Source organism: Protopterus annectens, chromosome 8.part0, assembly GCF_019279795.1.
Source record: "Protopterus annectens isolate FY-2018-M chromosome 8.part0, PAN1.0, whole genome shotgun sequence".
NCBI classification, from domain to species: domain Eukaryota; kingdom Metazoa; phylum Chordata; order Ceratodontiformes; family Protopteridae; genus Protopterus; species Protopterus annectens.
In genome coordinates, this window is record NC_056741.1 from 1232941626 (window position 1) to 1232964035 (window position 22410).

Sequence of the window (22410 nt, forward strand, 5' to 3'; positions counted from 1 at the left end):
CCCACACTAAAGGGGTCTATATCACTTTATTGAATGGCTATTCAGTGAATAGCCATTTGTCAAACCCCTATTTATTGAAGCTGCTCTTCACTGAATGGTGAGTTTTGATTAGGGCAAATCAGCAGTTGGCCACCATCAGGAATTTGCCCTTTTCCCCAGTACAGCGCAATCTCAGAGTTAGGGGGGTGGGGGGTGTAGCCTTCCACCTTGGTAGGTTTTAAATTTTATGTTTTTTTTTTTTTTTTTTTACGGTGGCTTGGTTGGTCAACTGCTGATTTCCCCAGTTAAAATATGACATTCGATGAAGAGCGGCTTCAATAAATAGGGGGTTCGATGAATGGCTATTTGCTGAATAGCCATTCGATAAAGTGATACAGCCCCCTCTAGAGAACCTACTGAACTGGGCCTCCAATGCACTTCCACATGAAACTATCAAGGGGGATTTTATCATAGATTAGCTAACTTATAGCTCTCAGAATCCCACTAATTTCATCAACCTTCATGGATTTACTCAAATCATCCAATCTCTCACAAGATTGATAAGTCCTCCAACAGACAGTCAGTTCTCGACTGGATACTAATAAACAGACAAGCCCATTCCTTTCATTCTGGCTGCCTACCAGATGGCCTGAGTGACCACATGCCAACATATATATTAAGGCTCTGCACAGGTCAGGCTAAACCTACCATTTACAACCAAATAAGAAACCTAAGAAACTTTAACCCCACTAACTTCATTACAACTCTAAAAAGTTGCTACTAAGAACCACTCAAGCTACTCAACCTTGAAGAAGCAGTTAAATATTTCATTTCTACCTTCTTAAATGTCTTGAACACATATGCTCCGCCAAGAACTATTAGAGTTAAAACCAATTCTGCTCCTTGGTTGACTAAAGAGACAAGATCACTACTGAAAATTAGAGAGAAAGCCTGGGACCAATGGCACAAAACTAGATCTCAAGCCAATAAGCAAACACACTTAGAGGTAAGAAATAAAGCAAAGGAACTAATCAACTAAGACAAGACTAACTACTACTACAATATCTAAAGGCAGCACCAAAACAACCCCAAGAGTTCTGGACAGCCATCAATAACATACTCCTCAGAGGTAAATCTAGTACACCCTCCCCAACCACTAGGTAAATCTAGTACACCCTCCCCAACCACTACAAATATCTCAAAAAATATAGCTACCCAATTCAATAAATACTTTGCTGAATCCATTTTATCTCTATCCAATCCTCATCACTCCTCCTTCTCCAATGAACCACATAATAACAACTACAGGTTCACCTTACAATCAGTCTCTATGGACAAGATTAAAAAAATACTAAAAAAGCTAAAGCCCACAACATTAGCTGCCACAGCATTAACTACCAGCCAATTTTCTAAGAATCACTGCCGATGCAATAGCCTACCCAGTAGCTATTCTTATTAACAGATCCACATTTGAAAACATAGTCCCTGAGATCTGGAAAATTTCCCATATTATCCCACTACACAAAGGAGGTAATTCCACCAAACTGATCAACTATTGCCCCATTGCTATTCTATCCCCTCTATCTAAAATCCTAGAGAGATGTATACATACACAAATCATGGAATACCTAAATACATACAAACATCTGTCAAGCACACAACATGGTTTCTGCCCTTTTCATAGTACCACTACCACTCTAATGGCATTCACAAATACAGTAAACAACCACAGAAATAACGTGAATTTCATATCTGCAATTGTTCTTGACCTCTCCAAGGCCTCCGATATGGTCACACACAATAAATTCATAAATGTTCTTTCTGGGCTAAATAATAGGAAATTCTCTATTGCCTGGTTCCAAAGCTATTTATCAGATTGACAGCAAGCAGTTCAATGGCAGCAGGATGTCTCCTCCCTACTTGCAGTTACACTAGGAATTCCCCAAGGTTCCATCCTAGGACCCGTACTGTTCTCCCTCTTTACCAACAATCTAAATACTTCTACTCCACATGCTTCAGTTATCCAATATGCAGATGACTCCACATTAATATGTGCTGCTTCATCTCTTCAAGACCTCCAATCACTCATACAAGCTTCCTTTCTTTCGGATGAAACACTGCTTACTAATTTCCAAGTAATTCTAAACCCTAATAAAACCAAACTTCTTATTTTCCTACCCACAAGATGTACAACACTCGCTCTCCCTTTTAGTATCATGTCCAAGAATAAAACTATTATTTCTCCTGTCATAAACACTAAACTACTTGGGGTTGAGATTGACTGTAATATGAAATTTGATACCCATATCTCCCAAACTATAAAGAAGGCTCGCAAAAAACTGGGCATTCTATACAGAAATAAACAATTTCTTACTAAAAACACTAAGGCTGCAATTACACATACATACCTCATCTCAACACTTCTTTATGCATCCCCACTTCTGACTAATCTTACAAAAACAGACATAGCAAAACTGGAGTCCTGTTACAACAAAATTGCCAGGTTTGCCCCAGATTCTCCATACATGTCACATCATTGTCTAAAGCAGCTTAATTGGATGGAACTTCCTCAACTCCTCCTCTAAAACCAACTTACTTTAGCTCACAAAATTCTGTATCATGCTGATGACACCCCTGCACTACAGGATCTACTTAATCCTTACACCAGCCATAGGACTCTCTGCTCCAGTAATACATTTCTCCTTGAAGTCTCTAAAGCCAATAATGCAGCAGGAGAATCCCTCTTCTCATGTTTTATAGCTAAAAAATGGAATACTCTACTCCCAAACAGAACAACTACGTCCTCCACAATTCAATTAAAAAAATACTAAAAGCTCATCTAGACGATACATGGCTCTGTTCATGTGGCAGTCCCTGCTAGTCCATTCCCTGAGCCTCATAGACTATCAACACCTTTTTCAAAAATCTACTGCAAACCTACTAGTCATATTTTGGTTACATTCTTTTTCTTCTACCTTTCCTCATCATCTCCTAGTGCAGCTAACATTCATCTACCTTGTGTAAACAATAAGACTGTATAATTCTTATAAACTGGAATCTCTGACATGATATATTGATCGATATATATTTCTTTGACATACTACAGATTTGAAATGTTCTACATGTCCTCTTGCTTTTTAATACTTATTTGTAAATGTACGTATTAGTAACCATGCATAAATTATGTGTATTCTTCATCATTTTGTATCCCATCATCTTACTGTACAATGTGCTGTTTATTAAATGTGGAGCTTTTCTCCCCAGGCCTCCACTGAAGAAGGACTTATATCCAGTTAGATTTTCCTTGTTACTAAATGTAAAATAAAATAAAATAAAATAAAATAAAGCTTTTAAGACAACGTTTTAGAAAGAGATATTACATGGCTTAGATTCAAGTGAATTTTCAAAAAAAAAAAAAAACTTCCTAAGGTGGCCTGGTATGGGTAAAATGTAAAAGCAAAGTTTAAGAAAGGTATATTAGAAAATGTTAACAATAATTTCAGTCTATACTATTTAAAATACTAGGTAAAAGATACTTGTAAATAGTTATTCAATGTTTAGGATGCTGCCTCTTTCCTATGAGCATCTCTTAAGTAGTAAACTATGGAAGTAGTTGTCTGTGAATTGAATATTAACATTGTGAGGGATGAAAATTGGATAATAAAAAGTTAGACCTAGTAAACAGAATAAATATGCACAGAAGGTCAATGCAGGTCACACGGTTAATAATTAAGATTTAGTAGATGATATTTAAGGAACATATTGTTGAAGTAGAAGTTTTATCCCTCTTTATATGGCATTTGAAAGGTTTCTAATACAAGCCATGATGTTTCAGTAAGTGGCCATGAAGAGTATGAGGCTTTGGGGTCTCTGATTACTGAAATGGCTTTTTTAGTTTTACTAGGTTAGCAAAATGTGTTGAATTATTTGGCATATGATGTGAATTGGAAGTATTGCATACATATATGCCAGTCATGCTTACATTGATTTACAAACCAGAGTAAGAATACAAATGAGAGGTATAAAAAAAGTATGTCTAAAGAAAAGTACAGTCCCCTAACTCCTGTTGGTGCTGCCACTGGGTGGGAGAGGTGATTATACAATCAAAGCAGATGCATCATGAGGGCTGTTAGAAACTAAAATGCTGTGCATTATTGTAAGTAATGATGAAATAGATAGAATGGATATCAATCTCTTTTGGCTATAATTTTAAGATGATAGCAAGTCCAAACTTAAACTCTGTAAAATAAATGAGAATTGCTCCCAGATTGCAGGAAGGAATATTGTTATTTTTCCTTTTTGACTACGATTTGAAGTAGGCCAAGCCCGGGATATAAGAGGAAGAATGGCTAAGGGAGCATTAGAAGGGTGAAGCACACATTGTCTGAAGGCAGTGTTATGGGCATAAATGTCAGTTAGCCGAAAGAACATATTTTAGTCGAGAGGCATGAGTGACACTGCAGACAGAGGTAATATAACAAACAGTACTGCTGGGATAATGGCCAAAGGAACAAAGGTAAGTTGGGTAAGAAGTATAATTATGTCTGGCATAATAAATGATGTGTAAAATCAGATCCCCTTCTAATACTTGAACGGCCATATTATCAACACTTGCCCAACATAGCCTTTTCTACACTGTAGTGTGATCCAGGAGTTGGTATATATAGGTGGGGGGTGTGGGGCGAGGGGGGTGCTGTTCCCCACTTAGGTGGGCTTTATTTACTTTGGTGTGTGTTTTGTTGAAGTTTGGGTAAGTATTTACTTGCCCTGGGAAAAATTTGCCATTTGAGTATTTCGTTTTTGTGATTTTCGTCTTACAAAAATGAAATTTGACGATATGTCCATTTAAGTATTAGAAGTAGATCCATAAAATCAGTAGGGGTATGTATTTATCAAAATGAAAGTGGAAAATCTGGATGACTCTAGCTTTCACCCCAAATACAATGACAATAAGATTTGGATAAAAAAAAACTGGTTTACAATAGAAAAAAAACTATGCTGCTTCATCACATTAAACATTTGGCCCACAGTCCAGAAGAGATGAGGGGCCAGTTTGCTCCAGCAGAAAAAGTAATGGACAAGAATAAATAATGTCGTACTATCTGTCTCATGACTCCTGCCACCCTGGATTATGTCAGATGAAACAATACTGCATGGCCTTCACAGAAGCATCAGTCAGTTAGCAACACAAGGTAAGGAAACAAAGAAAGGGAGATAACCAATTGGGAGTTATTTATTTTAGATGTGACTGCTAAAAGCCTAATGAGTTCATTCACTGGGTAGAGGTGTTTTCTTGACCACTAAGTTGTTATCAAACACTTAAAATGAGCTTCTGTTTTAAAAGTTGATAACATTGGTCATACTAGACACAATGTGAACTAAATCTATGAATTCTAACATATATATATATATGTATATATATATATATATATATATATATATATATATATATATGTATATATTAATATATAGATATATATAGATATAGATATATAGATTAATATATATTTGTTTTTATATACACAGAAAATAAATACACACATTGCAGAACAAAATTGTTTAAATGCAGCTTTAAAATAATCTGCATAATTGGAAGCAATGTGAAACATTCTTTTTAATCATAGCAAAAGTTAAATATTATATGAATTTTATATATGAGGGCACACTGTATTTCTTAGATTAATATAGTGAAAAACATATACTTAATGAAATATTACTTTATAGTGTACAAGCTAAGACTGTTAAATAGGACTGTTACAGCCTAGTAACAAATTTTATCTATATATTATATCTATAGGCCACTGGCATTCTAAGAAGATAGTGATATTTAAACACAGGATAGCAGTTTTTTCCACTCTTAATTGCAATTCTAATTCTTAGTGTCTCACCCAGACCTGCCTAATACAATGTTTGATTATACATTATATGCATTTAAGTATCTTACCTTCTATCTGTGGGATGTCATGATTGAAGGCTGGCTGTGTGAACAAAAATAGAGAAAAAGGAATATTATAGCTCTGCAGGTCAAAGTACATTGTTTTATGAACAAGCTCAGAATGGAAATGAATATTTCTTTGTGGGCTAGTCATCATATCTCTTTCAGATTCTACAACATTGTCATTTATTATCGGTTTCAAAATTAAGTCACTGTACATTTTTCCACAGCATTATGATAACTTTTCCTTATTATAAACTAACATGGACTAGTCTTAGAATTTAAAGCATAAGTATTACTGAACTTGCAGGTCAAATCATCCTTGTTAGGCAACTGAAAGCAAGATATGAAGTCAGCAAAGAAGGGACATAATAGTATACCTCTCAACCTCTTAGTGCAAGAAATCTAGACAAAACGTAAAAAAATAATGGGGAACAAAGGCTCAAGCACTGGGACAGACTTTAAATATTGCTCTTATAAACTTAGAATGTGCTAGAATATCAGGATTTGTGTTAGCATGTGTTTTTTGAAGGACTCAGAGTCTGAAACTCAAATATATATCATTATTTAGTTACTTCAATCCTCAGTGATTTGCCAGAAAACTGCAAATATTTAAGAGGAGCAAACTAGAAACATGAATCAAAAATCTGGGCATTCTGCGAAAATCTGGACAGTTGAGAGGTATGCAATAGTAGCCAGTAAGACAAATGGATCCAGAAAGTAAAGAATAAACTAACACACATACACACATGCACACAGAAACTCATAAACACTCATAGGTACACACACACACACATGCGCACGCGTGCACACACATGCATATTCTTACACGCATATACACACAACACACATAAAGCAATAACTGATGTACCACCTGCCACTACAATTAATGTAACCAAATGTGTTTGTCAACTTATTATTATTTGCAAATATGCTGGGGTTGCCATTTATAAAAATGCTCTGCTGACATTTTTATGTGCTATATGCTGTTTTACAATATTAATACTGTTTGCACAATTTACCCAGTCATCAAATATAAATATATAAAATAAAATAAAGCTTTACTTCACAGCAAACTCTTTGGGAAAAAGTTTCACATTAACTGAAATTTTGATTTATGGCACTTCATTGACCTCAGCAAGACACACTCAGGATGTAAATGTTGTCAGTGGCTCAACAGTGAAAAACTATAGAAACACTTTGCTTTATACAAGCTGAGGCACATTCTCTTCAAAAAAGCATAACATTTAAATGGACAGAAATGGTGGGGGTCTTCATAATCTGTGGTACTTAGAAATGAAAGATGTAAAGAACACTTTAAAAATAAATAATGTTATTAGAAACATGCAAGTAAGTATAAATACCTAGATAATAATATAATTAGGTAACATGGAGAATGCTGAAAGCATTTTTTCTTAAACAACATGAATAATGCATGGAAAAAAATGAACAACAGAACTATTTTTGACAGTAGAGGGTTTAAACAGATTCGTAATGAAACACAGAAACTGCTCATGGTACAGTTTACATATCCAAATATGTAGCAAATACTTAATCCTACCAACTAAAGAAGACTCACCAATATAGAATACAGCAGACAATGATACCTTCTTAGTATACAGTTATTAAATCTAAGAAATGAATGTATTAAATTTGTTTAGAAGAGTCTATCCACAGCCACATAAATATTAAATTACAATAAAATAACAAGGATTGTTCTATTAAAGCTACCATTTAAAAAAAAAAAAGCAAAATTTAACAATACACAATTGAGCTAGCCTTCCTCAGATCTTATTATTCAAACATTCAAAGTGAAATTTACATTTTTCAGCAACAGCCTCCTTTTACATTAATGACCACGTAATCTAGAGTGGTAAATAAAACTATGTATGTCCACTACAAATTATTCATGATTCCATAATGCATCATTCTCACTTTTACGCACAGAGCCTACAAATGTTCATAAATCCTGTGTGGTCTTCCCTACACTATTGGCAAGTAAGACTGGATGGTTGTGGATGTTAACAATGCTTTTAACTTTAAACGCATGCTGAAGGGAAGGAACATGCACCACTAATTGATTATTTTTGATCATGTATATGTACTTAATTAGTAATGAATTCATGTATACAGAAAGCCTACATTTACCACTGCTTATTTACATTTTGATAGCAACTACCCAATAAGGATGAATAATGTGATGAAAGGACAACTCGTTAGGGTTTCTAGATTAGTTTTTAATGATTACACAATTTTGTTGGAGGTTGACATTTTGAGAAAGAGGTTTTCAGATGGGAAATAGTCAAAAACAATTGATGATACTATTATTGAGGCAGTGACCAAGGAAAATGTTTTTCTTTCCTGTTTTTATTAAACCACTTGTTGGGAGTCACAGCAGTTTTATTAAGACCATGTTGTTATCTTCTTCTGTAGGTAACATGGCTTTGAAAGATATTATGAATAAACACAAACATATTCTAAAGGCCACTGATGAAACAGTTCTAAAATTTGGTGATAGACTGAGATTCATTTGTAAAAACATATAAATATTAAACATAAACTTGAAACTGATCTGAATCATTATTATGCAAATAGACCATCAAGAATGTTTAAACATGGATAATGTACACAATGTTTTATAACATTAAATAAATTGCAATAAATAGGACATGCTGGAGGGACAGATTCATATCCCAGAGGCTCCCCTCACTCTGGAACAAAATCCCAGTTCATGTTAGGCAGAGCCCCTCACTGACCCTCTTCAAGAGAAATCTTGACGAGTGGATGGGAGATCATAAGTTTACCCCTGGGATCTCTTCCATGTCCCTGCTAGACAGAGGCACAGTAAACTAACCTTAAAAGGGCTATCTTCTGTGACCTACTATACAGAGGCACAGTAAACTAATCTAAAAGGGAGGCGAAAGCCAAACACACTCTGGCTAGGCTTATAAATGCCCTAGGGCAGATAGCCTAGTATTAACCTATGAACTTATGAACCTATAAGTATTATGGAAATAACAATTAGGTGCAATGGATGCTTTGACTGTCACAATTCTGGTGTGGTTTATGATGCCATATATTCATCATGCCTACCCTTTTATACTGGCAAAACTGTTAGACCTCTTAGACAACATATTTAAAAGCGCAGGCATGTGATTAAGAGATCAGATTTAGATAACGTGTTAGCAAAACACAGCAAAAAATGTTCAATTTTTAATACATTTCTCTTTTTATCTTGGAAAAGTGTTTCATTTTCCTATTTTAAAGTACACCTTGATGAAGAAAGTTTTCAGTTGTTCCTTGTTTGAATTTGAGATATGTAGTAATATCTGTTTACTTTAGCTTTTTAAATGGCTTAGAGGGTATTTATTTTTTCTTGAATATCTGGAGTTTCAATGTGGCTGTTAGTGTCGGTTCTGTTGGTTAGAATGTTAGGCATTTTTTTAATTTTATTTTTAGCTAGAGTAATTTTTTCTAAGAAGTTTTTTGTTTAATTTTGAATGACTTTTTTGCATAGATTCAGTGGGTATAAAGGTTTAGGTTGGGTGGGTATCTGATTATGTTTGAAATGTAAAGGTATGGTCATGGCTTGTCCTAAGATTTATGGTCAGCCTTGAGAACACCAGAAATAGCTTGGATTCATGGGAAGAGTCAGTATCTACAAGTCCTTTATATATTTTTTTTTTTTAATTTTGTGAGGATCTTGCTTTATTTGTCGTGTTTATAAACTTAAAAAAGAAGTTATGTCTTACCATAATGTTCCATCTGTGTTGTTCATCTTCACCAATCCTTGATGATGGGTTTGGTTCCAAACCCTCGGAACTGACTCGACCATATTTTCAGCTCGCATTCTCCAAACTCTCGAGCCAGGCTCTACCCGTAATACTCCTCACAGAGATTACCTCAGATCGAATTTGCCAGATGACAGAATTTAGCCAAAGGTAGAATGGTTTTAATATATATATATATACATACATATATATATATATATATATATATATATATATATATATATATATATACACACACACACATATATATATATATATATATATATATATATATATATATATATATATATATACACATATATACAGATAGAGACAAGACCATCTATGAGTTCTTAATGAGAACTGGATCAGAACTAGAGAGGTTTACTAAGAGTCTTAGGATGGGGAAAGTTGGGTGGGTATGTCAAGGATTGGTGAAGATGAACAACACAAATGGAATGTTATGGTAAGACATAACTTCTTTATCTGATGTTGTTAATCTTCACCTAATCCTTGATGGTGGGAAAGAATCCCCAGCTACTTTTAGCCTTGGGAGGTCTCATGGAAGAATATTCCAAAGGGTGCTCGACTCCTCGAGACCTGGCCTAATTTGTAATGGGTGAGGAAGGTATGATGAGAAGACCATGTGGCTGTTGCACAGATGTCATCTAGAGACGCTCTGGCATGAAAAACTACTGATGTCACACTAGCTCTTGTTGAATGAGCTTGAACTGTTTTGGGGAGATGAAGACCTTGAGATTGATAAATGAATGCGATGTAGTCTTTCAGCCATTTAGCTAAAGTAACCTTAGTAACTGACTAGCCCGTGTGCAGAGGTGAAAAGGCTACAAATAACTGATCTGATTTTCGGAATTCTTTTGTTCTGTGAAGATAAAAATGCAACTGTCTGTGCACATCTAGTAAATGAAGTGCGCATTCTCCTTTGTTGGAAAATTTGGGAAAAAGGTAGGTAATTGTAATGACTGATTAATATTGGACTCAGAGACTACTTTGGGCAGAAAGGAGGGGTTTGTTCTCAGTGCCAGTCTGTCTTTATGATAGATCAGGTAGAGCAATTTGCATGACAGGGCTTGCAATTCTGAAACCCTTCTTGCAGACGTAATTGCTACTGAAAAGGCAGTCTTCCATGATAAATATTTGAGAAGACAAGATGCTGAAGGTTCAAAGGGAGTCTTGGTTGGAGCTTGACGAATTGTAGTTAGATCCCATGGTGGAACTGGTTCTTTGTAAGGGGGTTTTAGTAAGAAAAGCCCTTTTAAGAAGGCTTTACAAAGTTTGTGAGACTTTATAGGAGCATTATTCAAACCTGAATGGAAATTTGAAATTGCTGCTAGATGGACCTTTATTGTAGAGGCAGAGGAACCAGATTGAAAAAGAGAGTTAAAAAAATCTAAGACATACAGGATAAGAGCAGTAAAGGGGTCAAGATCTTTGTTCAAAGCCCATTTGGTAAATTTTTTTCACTTGCACTGGTACAGTTTTCTAGTAGTGGGTTTGTGGTGTGCAATGATAATATGTTGAACAGGGGAAGAAAGGGAGGGATGTCTGACAATCATGGGAATTGGAGAAGCCATACAGTGAGCTTGAGGTGTCGAATGTTGGGGTGAACCATGCCCTCTGGATGAGTGAGTAGATCTGGAACTTGGTTTCTGTAACAGATGAGGCCAGGGGAAGGGAAACCAAACTTGTCGAGGCCAGAATGGGCCAAGGATTTTTGAATTCTTCATCTTTTTGGTTTTCTTTAGGAATTGTGAAATTAGAGAAATGGGGGGAAAGGCATATAGCAGACCGAGAGGCCAACTGTGGAGAAGGCTATCTCTGGATGACTTCTCTGGAGGGGGAATTTGGGCAAAGTAACTTCTGCACTTGTTGTTTAGGGGAAAAGCAAACAGGTCAGAGCAAGGTTGTCCCCAATGGTGAAAAATCCTGTCCGGCACTACAGGGTTCAGAGGCCACTCATGAGGCATCAGAATTGTCCTGCTTAATTTGTCCACTATCACACTGGAACTTCCTGGAATTTGCCTTGCTATCAGAAAGCTGTTGGAAAAATTCGCCCATTGCCAAACTCTGAGTGCCTGTCGGCATAGTGGATAAGATTTGGTTCCCCCTTGTTTGTTGATGTTCCAGACTACTGACATGTTGTCCATCTGAATTGCAACTGTCCCTAGAGGGAGGGTATCCTAGAATGCTTGTAATGCTAATAGCACTGCCCTCATTTCTAGAATACTGATGTGTAAATTGGCCTCTAATTGGGACCATGTGCCTTGGACTGTCTTTCCCAGTTAATACCCCCCCATCTGGGAAGCATCAGTGGTCACTATGGCTTGGAGCTGGGGAAGGATAAACGGTCGGCCTAAAAGAATTTGGTCAGAGTGAAGCCACCATTTTAGGTATTGTTTGCAATGGTTGGTGATCAGCACTAAATAAGACATTGGTTGGTGAATGAGAGACCATTGTGTTGCTAGAAGCCACTGTAGTATTCGCATATGAAACCTCACTAGAGGAACTAAAGTAATTGAAGTTGTCATTGAACCTAAAGTTTGTACAACAAGTCTTGTTGAGGCTCTGTTGCTTTGGAGAATTTGTCTGACTAGGGCCCTGATACTTTGTAGTCTCTCTGGAGGAAGACAAGCTATTCTCGAGACTGTGTTTATATGAGCACCTATGAAATCCAAATGCTGAGAAGGCTGGAGATTGGATTTTTTTGAAATTTGATGAAAAGCCTAGAGATTTGCAGAGGTTCATGGTGTAATCTCTTGCCTGTTCTAAGTGATGCCTGGTGGTAGCAGTGAGGAACCAGTCATCAAGGTACAGGAAGACTCAAAGACCTTGCAGTCTGAGATGAGCTGCAAACACTGCAATGCATTTGGTAAACACCCTGGGGGCAGTGGTGAGTTGAGTGTTCTGAATTGGTAATGACTGGCTCCTAGCTGGAAGCATAGAAACCTCCTGGAGCTTTTTTTACATTTTTATATGGTAATAAGCATTTTTGAGGTCTATAGAGCACATCCAGTCACCCTTTACCAAAAAAGGAAGCATGGCTTGAACCGAGACCATCTGGAAGTTGGGTTGTTGAACTGCCTTTTTGAATAAGCTGAGATCCAAAATGAGTCTCAATTCCCCTGTTTTTTTTGGGCACTAAAAATAATCTTGAGTAAACCCCGGATCCTTTTTGTCTGGTGGGACTTTTTGGATGACTCCTTTTTCGAGCAGTTCTTGAATTTCTAAGACTGTTGATTCCCTTTGATTGGGTGGAACATCTGGGAGGTTTTTTTTTTGATATTTGGGGGTTACAGAGAGTGGAATGTGGTAGCCTCTGGATATTATTCCCAGCACCTATTTGTCCGAAGTTACTGATTGCCAGGCTGGTAGGTGCAGGGAAGGCAATTGGGCATCCATTCAGGGATGCTGATAGGGGGTGTCAGAGAAGGATTCCCTGGACCACTGGTTCTGCAGTCCATTTCTATCCCTAGGGTAGCATCTTCCATTGCCTTGCCCTCTGCTCTGGGGGAAGTCCTTACCTCGTGAGTCATGAAAAGGACCCTTGGATTTCCTAAAGCACATTCTCCCCCTCCTTTGGTTCCTTGAGTAAGGCCTCTGAGGGGTGGAGAAACATATGCCAATGGCAGATAGGGTCTTATCATCTTGCTCACTTCTGGCTAGAGTATCTTTAACCTTTGGGCCAAAAAGGGTAGATCCATCAAAGGGAGCAGCTTTAAATGGCTCCTCAAAATCGCACAAGTGCATCCAGGAGTGCCTTCTAATGGCTTTACCTGAACCCGCTGCTCTGGTCATCCCTTCAGCTGCATGTACTATGAGCCTCATGGATGAGGGAAAGATATTCTCAGCCCCCTTACATACAGGGTTGCAAGCTGAGAGGAATCTTTGTCACGGACCTCTTCAGCTATTGTTCCTGAGAGAGTATTTGAAAGTTCTTTAATCAAATCCTTCTGTAATCTGGTAAAATGTGCCATATAGTTCCAAGGATCCCAGAGCAAAGATCATTGAAGCATAAACATGCTTCTCAAATCTATCCAACATCCTAGACTCCTTGTTAGGAGGATGGACAGTAGGACTCTCTTCTGCAAGTTCCCTCTTGGTGGCAGCTGCTACCACCATGGAGTCATCAGGAATTCCCTTAGACCCGTGTGTTTCTTCTTTTGGTGCAGATAATACATGGTCAGGTGTCTTAGGTATTGGCTCTATGGAGTCAGGCATCTTACATGCCCGCTGAGCAATCCGCTTGATGAGATTATCAGTGGGTGGAGAGATCCAAGAAGTGGAGGGTTGGGCATGAAAAGCCTCCAGGTATACTGATTCCTCTGAGGAAGGCTGGGCGGAGGACCAGCCACCCCTCTGTTTCAAGATTTCCAGGATGTCCCCAAAGGAAACATCATCGGGGGTGACCTGGGGCAACCTTCCCCTTCATCAAAATCAGTATCTTCGGTATAAGATTCTTGTGAGAAGTCCAAGTGCTTCCTCTTGCACTTCCTCTTCACAGGGACTTCCTCGGAGGGATAAAACAGAGAAGTTTCCGAAGAGTAGACCACTAAGGTGGGAGTCACCTGGGACTTTTGCCCCACTGTTCGGGGGTTGAGGTCAATGGTAGCTCAGGTCGAGAGGAAGGAGAAAAAAATTGTCCCGACAGAGATGGCAAGGACTGAGAATCCCCAATGGATAAAGCCTTCTCCATAATCCATAAGGCAGGTCCCCTGTAGAGGAATGGGAGCTCAGAACTGAAATGGACTGCTTTGGAGCTAGGGTCACACCCTGCACTGAGGAGACCACCTCTGGACCAGGAGCCTGGGTCTGAACTACAAGGGCTGAAGCTCTGAAAGGCACAGAAGGTTCAGACGAAACCAAAAAAAGTACTGTACCTTTCAGAGCTGACCAGAGAGTCCCGACCCCAGGAGGTCTCCTGAGCTGAAGGCTCGGAGATACTCAAGATGTTTGCCGGAACCGAAGAGAAACACAGTATTGGAACCGAGGCAGTCAGAGCCAGAAGTTTTAGGATGAAGACCTCCAAAGGCTCTGGTAGAGTTGGAGGAGGAGTGAATGAAGGTGTCATTGGGCATACAGTCTCGATTCCAGATTGGCTCGGAACTGAAGGCAATCCTCTCACCACAAGTAGCTGATTCACTAACCCCATAATGTCAAGTTCCAAAAGACTCTTAGTAGACCTCACTGAAGACATGAAGGAAGATCTAGGTGGTCTTACTTCCACAAATGGGGTATCTCTGAACGGGTCCACAGTAGGAGAATAAGTAGTATGTGGGAGCACAGGCATTTCCAATAACTTCAGTACTGGGTGCTCTGTTGGTACTGATGAAGAGGCAGCCATCTGCTCCGAAGTCAATTTAACTGGCGTAGACAGGTCTCCCAGTGCCGATGAACTTTTTAGTGCCAAGGAAATATTTGGCATTTTTTTAGTTGGTTCCAAAGAACTCGGAAGCGAGGAAGATCTTTTCTTGGAACCATGGGAGAAAGAAGTTCCTGCTCCCCCAGTTTTTTCTATAGAATCAGAAATGACCTCATCTAAGGGAGATTTTAGAAGCCCTTTCAGGATAAGCTTGTTCTTCCTCTCCATTAAAATATGAAAGGAGAACCCATGGCAAATCGCACAATTTTCCAGCAAGTTTATCTTGCCAAGACAATAAACACATAAAGTGTGCCCATCTGAATTGGGCATTTTACCCTCACAGTTTTTACACCTCTTGAATCCTGAGGCACCCTTAGAAGGTTTTGAGGGAGATTGTTTCTGGTCCACCATTATCGACAATGAAAAGGAACAGATAGAGAGGAAAGATTTTTTTGATTAGATTTTTTTTTAAAAAGAGGAGAAAAGAAGAAAATAATACCAACTATGGTAATAAGAGATACCTGAAGTGTACTATATGAGGGAAAGATATTCTCAGCCCCCTTACATACAGTTAGAGTCAAATCTTTCATAGCTCCCTGGCTTACTCTAAAGTACAGTTGTGTACACTTACCATAAATGTAGATGTTCGAGTGTATTCACTGTTACAGTCATTACATTTGGGTAATCCTGCTGGCAGGTTGCCCTCAGCCAGCCTGAATTCCAAAGTCTTGGGTCCTGCAGCTGCTGTCGCCCCCTCCCTGACGTCAGGTCATCAGGGGTTTAAAAGAAGCAGCCAACGCCATTTTCTTCAGTTTTTCTTGCCCCAGATGTCAGGTGCCCCCAAAAATGGTAGCCAAACTTTATATATATATATATTCAGAAATACACCAATATAAATTTTACCTTCATCTATAAGCAAAGACACCACATAGGTAGTATAAATCAGAGAAGGAAAGATAAGATCCAAAAGAAAAAAGGGGGAAGGCGGGTGGCTAACCTGGACTGCAACAGTGAATACACTCGAACATCTACATTTATGGTAAGTGTACACAACTGTACTATGTTCTTCGTGTTTCACTGTTGCAGTCATTACATTTGGGTAGAGTCCCAAAGCTATGGTTGGGAGGCTGGAACTAGACAGCAGTAGGAGTGGCTATGAGGCCCTGCAGAACTGCAGTGGCAAAACCTGCCCTGGATTTAGAGTAGAGTGGCAGATGAAAATGCTTTGTAAAGGTGTGCACTGAACTCCAAGTAACCGCCTCTAAAATGTCTCTGGTTGGTACTACCCTGAGAAAGGCTGCTGAGGTGGCTGCAGCTCTGGTGGAATGAGGCCTAATGCCCTTAGGCACTGGCTTGCCATGGTGTAAGTAGCAGAAACTAATGCAGTGGTCTAACCACTTAGAAATAGTCTGCTTTGAGATAGGCCTTCCTTGTGATCCTGCAGCATATGCCACTAGTAATTGCTGTGTCCTCCTGAAAGCTTTGGTTCTGTCCAAGTAGAATCTAAGCTGTCTGAATATGTCCAAAGAATACAGAATTCTCTCCCCTTGTTCCGTGGATTTGGATAAATGGTTGGCAGATGGATGGCTTGGTTAAGAGCCACACTGGACACTACTTTAGGCATAAATGTTGGGTTTGTCCTCAGGGAGACCCTGTCTGGATGAAAATTGATGAAAGGTTCCACAGCCATGAGTGCCTGTAGCTCTGAAACTAATCTTGCAGAAGTAATTGCTAAGAGCAGAGCTGTTTTCCAAGATAAAAACTTCATATCAGCAGCTGGCTCAAAAGGAGGCAGGGTAAGCCTTTCCAAGACATAGTTGAGGTCCCATGCAGGTATTGGTAGTCTCCTTGGGGGCCTTAAATGTTTGGCTCCTCTGAGGTACTGCCTCAATAAAGGGTGAGAAAAAAGTGGTGGCTCTGTATTGTAATGAGCCAAAATGGCAGAGGCATGAATTTTAATTGATGAAAAAGATAGGCCTTTGTCCAGCAACTCAGTTAAGTATTGCAAAATCCGAGGAATATTTGGTACCACTGTATCAGTTCCTTGTGCCTGGTTCCAGGCACAGAATCTTTTCCATTTTCCAGTGTAAGACTTTCTAGTACTAGGCCTTCTGACTTCCAGAATGACATCCATCACAGCTTTACTGAGAGGTGTTTTTTGTATGACTACATTATCCGCCATGCTGCCAAGTTTAATGTCCTGAGTTGGCTGTGCATGATCTGATTGTTTTGCTGGGACAGTAGTTGAGGTATCTGAGGCAAGATCCAAGCTGGGTATAGAGATAAGTTCCTTAGTATTGGATACCAGTACTGGAGTGGCCAGTCTGGGGCAATCAGTATAATCTTTGGCTTCTCTTGTCTGACCTTTGGGAGCACCTTGGGGAGGAGAGGCAGTGGAGGAAAGGCATAAACTGATAGGTTTTTCCAGCTGAAAGATAGGGCGTCCATTTTCCATGCTTGTCTGTGATAAGCCCATGTGCAGAATCTTTTTAGTTGGTAATTGAGAGGGGAGGCAAATAGATCTATGTCCAGGCATCCCCATTTCCTTGTTATCATGCTGAAGACTTGTGGATCCAGCTTCCACTCATGGGGATCCATGAGGTTTCTGCTTAGTTCGTCTGCCAGAGTATTTTCCTTTCCTGGCAGGAATTGTGCCTGCAGATGTACTTGGTAAGTCAAAGCTGTGTCCCATAAGGTCATGGCTAGTCTGCAAAGGGGGTAAGAATGTGTGCCCCCCCTGCTTGTTTATATACCACATGACCGTGGTGTTGTCTGTCTTTATCAGTAGTTGTCCCGGATGAAGTAAGTCCTTAAATGTGGTCAGGGCATGTTGAACAGCTAACATCTCTTTTTGATTGATATGTAGATGCATTTGGTTTGAGGACCATGTTCCCTGAATGCATCTTCCTGCCATGTGGGTTCCCCAAGCATAGTCTGATGCATCCGTTGTTAGTGTCTGCCTGGCTGGAGGTAATGTGAATGGCTGTCCCTTGTTCTGGTGACAAGCCTCTGCCCACCATCGAAACTCCTGTTGCAGGCAGGGAATGAGAGTAATGACTGTTTCTAGGCTGTGGCAATGTTGAGTCCAAACACTTTTTAGGTACCATTGACGTTTCCTCATATGCAGTCTTGCATATGGCATTAGCAGGATGCAGGATGCCATGAAACCCAAAGCCTGCAGAATTTTTCTTGCAGATAACTGGGCCTTTGTTGCCAACATTTTGAAATAGGTAGTCAGTTGCCTTTGTTTGTCTGGCATGAGATAAGCCATCTGGGCAGTTGTATTCAAACTTGCGCCCAGGAATGTTATCTCTTGTGAGGATACTAGTTTTGATTTCTTTTTGTTGACTGTGTACCCTAGGTATGTCAGAAGCCTTTTCACAAACGCCAGATGTTGAAGAAGAATGTCCTTGTTCTCTGCGTGAATGAGACAGTCGTCCAAGTAAGGATATATTTGTATTCCTCTTTGTCTGCAGAATGCAATTACTGGTGCCAAGCAGTTTGTAAAGACCCTGGGCACAGTAGATAAGCCAAAGGGCATTGAAGAGAATTGGTAATGCATTGAACCAGCCTTGAATCTTAGGTATCTTTTGCATGATTGTCTGATTGGAACATGCAGGTATGCCTCTTTTAGGTCCAAAGTCACAAGCCAAGCATTCTTGCCCAGCATGAGCAGAAGCTGCTGCAAAGCCAACATTTTGAATTTTGGAATATCCAGGTAAGTGTTCAGAATAGATAGGTCCAGTATCAGCCTCCAGGCCTTGTCTTTTCTGGGTACCAAGAACAGTCTTGAGTAAAATCCTTGTCCCTGCTCTTGCTCTGGTACTTGTTGAATGGCCCTCATGTCCATGAGGGATGAGACTTGTTTTTGTGCCTCTGCCCATTGATTTTTTGGCAGGTCTGGCCAGCCGTTTGCCTTTGGCAGAGTATGGAAATGGAACTTGTAGCCTTGTGCCACTATGTTTAGAACCCACTTGTCTTGGGTTATGATGTGCCAATTTTGAGCAAAAAGTGCTAATTTTCCCCCTAAGGGTGCTGCCAGAAGGTAAGTGCTTGGTGCAGGCAGGGGGAAGTCATTGGGACTGTTTTCTGTATGTTTGTGATCTATCTTCTCCAGTTTTGGAGGTAGAAGCACCCCATTGCTTGGGCCTATAAGAACCTTGCACCTGGGATCTGCTCCTAGGGCATCTGGATTTGCCCCTTTGAGGTCTGTCTGACACAGGAAAGGACCAGTTTTTTTGTAGGCCAGTGTCTACTAAACCTAGGTGGTTGTACTTGTAAAAAATCTTTGACAGTTTGCATAGATTTAGCTTTGTCCTCCATTTTCTTTAACACCTCTTCTGCCTTAACACCAAACAAAGTATCATGCTGTAAAGGTGCATCTAGTAATTTAACTTTAACATGATCAGGCAGATTTTGTTCCTTTAACCAAGCATGCCTCCTAATTACAGAACCCGTAACTGCAGCCCTGCAGGAGGCCTCCAAAGAATCAAAACCACATTGCAAAGTATGTTTCCAACTTGTTCTGCTGCATACAATAAATCCTGCATTTCCTTGTTTTCTGCACATTCAGAATTTAATAACATTTTCTGTTTAAGCAATCCCATGACATGTTGCTGATACTTAAGCATATGAAATTGACAGTTTAAGGCCCTTATAGCCAAAGTTGCAGATGTGTACACCTATTTTCCCCATCTATCCAGTGCCCTTGAATCTCTCTCAGAGGGAGTTGGGTTTTTTGCAGTGGAAGCCTTAACTCCCTTTGGACCCTGTGAAATAGTTTCTGGGTCAGCAGCAAGGTTTTTAAAAAGAAATTTGTGTGAGTCAGGAACCATGTAATATCTGTCAGGCTTAACAGGAGCTGGGGGTAAGGAGTCAGGGGTCAGACTAGACTCCGAAAACACATCATCTATAATGTTTAACACAGGTGGAATGGCTAGAGGCCTGTGTTGAGGTAGTAAAAGAAAATCCCTGAGCCTCTTTTTAGATTCTAAAAAATCTTGGCTCTCCCAGTGAAAATGCTCCCTCATGGTATGCAAGGTTTCCCCAAAGGAATAGTCCTCAGGAGGAGATGCTGAAGGTACAGATTCTTCAGCATCAGAATCCTCATAGGGGGGAAGAGAATATTCCTGATCAGAAGAGGAATCAGAAGAAATAGAAACCTGATCTGAAGATTCATAGTCAGTGTCTTGCCTAGGCCTCTTATCAGGAGGAGGATGGAAACCCCTGATAAAAGGTAATCAAGTCTTCGACCATTTTGAGCATCTGTTTTTTGGGCATAGAGGCCTGTCCACGTGGCTCTTGAGTTTTTTTCCTTGCTTTAGAAGGTGCTTTAGTCTTTGCCTTTGAAGCTGAAGTCATTTTAATGTAAAGATGTTTAGGTCTGAATACACCCTCAGAAACCGGTACCTGCTCAGCGGCTCTGGACCCATCTGAGGAATTAGCGTCCGAGGCTCCATTACTTTGAGTGTCCAGCGGCATGGATGACTCCATGTGGGAGTCGGTAGCGGCCTGCGACTCTAAAGTAGCGGGTGTCAGGGGCTGCGAAAGCACCTCACTGAGAACCGACGAACCGGCGACTGGCTTAGGAGAAGCTTCGTCGCCGGTTTTGGGCCTTGGTTCTTTTTCTCTATCCTTTTCTTTGCGTTTTTTGTAACCTCCGATAGTCGGATGGCTATCCGATGACATTTTAGGATAATTAAACTGGTGTCCAAAAAAGTTTAAAGCAAAATCATACCGACACTTAAGCACAAAACCGACAACCAGTAACGTTGTGATCAGGGCCTAGGCAAGGAATACAGTAAGAATGAAAATCCTTATGAGGTATTTGCTTTCCACAAGAAATACAATTATTAACTTTTTCTGACATTGATCTGGAGCAAGAAAAATGTTTCCCCAAAGGGGTACTTAGCTTTATTGAAGACTTCGGATCTGAAACTCAAACTTGAAAATCTCAGGAGTCGGCCGACCGGCACTTGCGAACTGCTTCTGCTTCGGGCACTGAAGAATGACTGAAGAAAATGGCGTTGGCTGCTTCTTTTATACCCCTGACTACCTGACATCACGGAGGGGGCGACAGCAGCTGGCGCAGGACCCAAGACTTTGGAATTCAGGCTGGCTGAGGGCAACCTGCCAGCAGGATTACCCAAATGTAATGACTGCAACAGTGAAACACGAAGAACATCCACACATACTTTATTGCAAAAAGGAGACATAGCCTGGATAATCTGGCCCAAAATAAAACTCCCCTTGCACCTCCAGCACTATAAGGAACTACGCAACCTTACAAAAAAAAAAAAAAAAAAAAACATATCATCAATGACAAGAAACACTCCTATAACAATCCCCCACCCTCACTCACATCGACCAAATTCTGCACCCAGGTAACCCCTCATCTCCCAATCCATGTTCAGACAACATACCCCAAGAAACATCATCAAACTTTAATTCTTAGCAAACTGTCACTCCAAGCCAACTCTTGAACCAATGTTAATAACTCTCCTGACCTTCCAACATCTCCTTATCCCTCTCAGGCCTTCTCTCTAAAAACAGTCTCTACCGACTATATTAAATCCTTGCTTCAGAAGTTAAAACTTTGCTCTCCTTCTGCTGATAATCTCCCACCACTCTTTCTTCAGAAGGCAGCAAACTCTCTAGCCCAACCCATCTCCATACTCATCAACCACTGCATCACTCAATCCAAAGTTCCCACAGTCTGGAAACAATTCTATACTATATCCATTCATAAGGGAGGTAACGCATCTGAACTTGCCAACTTTTGGCCAATCACTATTCTATCCCCTCTTTCTATAATATTAGAGAAATGTGTTCACAAGCAAGTCCTCCACTACCTCTTACAAGAAAACTTACTTACCCCCCATACAACATGGCTTTCACCCAAATCATAGCACCTCCACTACCCTCATATCCTTCTTAAACATTATATTCTAACCCAGAGACAATAACAAACTCGCCTCTTGCCTATCCCTTGACCTCTCAAAAGCATTAGACTCTCTGTATCCCACTCTCTGCTGCTAGCCAAACTCTCTGAACTTAAAATAGCTTATTCAACTATTTCCTGGTTTGCTAGTTATCTCTCTGACTGACTTCATTTGGTAAAATGGATTTCTAAAACATCCCCTGCCCTACTTGTCAAGATGGGTGTAGCTCAAGGATCTAGCCTTGGCCCATTACTATTTAACATGTTTACCAATCAATTGTTTACATCCTGTCCTCACTCATCTCTTGTGCAATATACTGTCATCACCAGAGCAGTCTCCCTCTCGGACCTAAATACTTTCATACAAAAATCCTTCTTATCAATAGAAAACTGGCTAACCAAAAAT

The 22410-nt window shown here is 39.8% G+C and overlaps 1 protein-coding gene across 2 annotated transcripts in view; it reads right to left on the reverse strand.

Moving 5' to 3' along the window:
• LOC122809327 (haloacid dehalogenase-like hydrolase domain-containing 5) overlaps window positions 1-22410 on the reverse strand; it is a 599749-nt gene that overhangs the window by 172689 nt on the left and 404650 nt on the right. For both annotated transcript variants that reach the window (XM_044080729.1, XM_044080727.1), the window contains exon 5: window positions 5924-5957. In XM_044080729.1, coding sequence (XP_043936664.1) covers window positions 5924-5957 — 34 coding nt within the window. The remainder of the gene's footprint in view (window positions 1-5923; window positions 5958-22410) is intronic.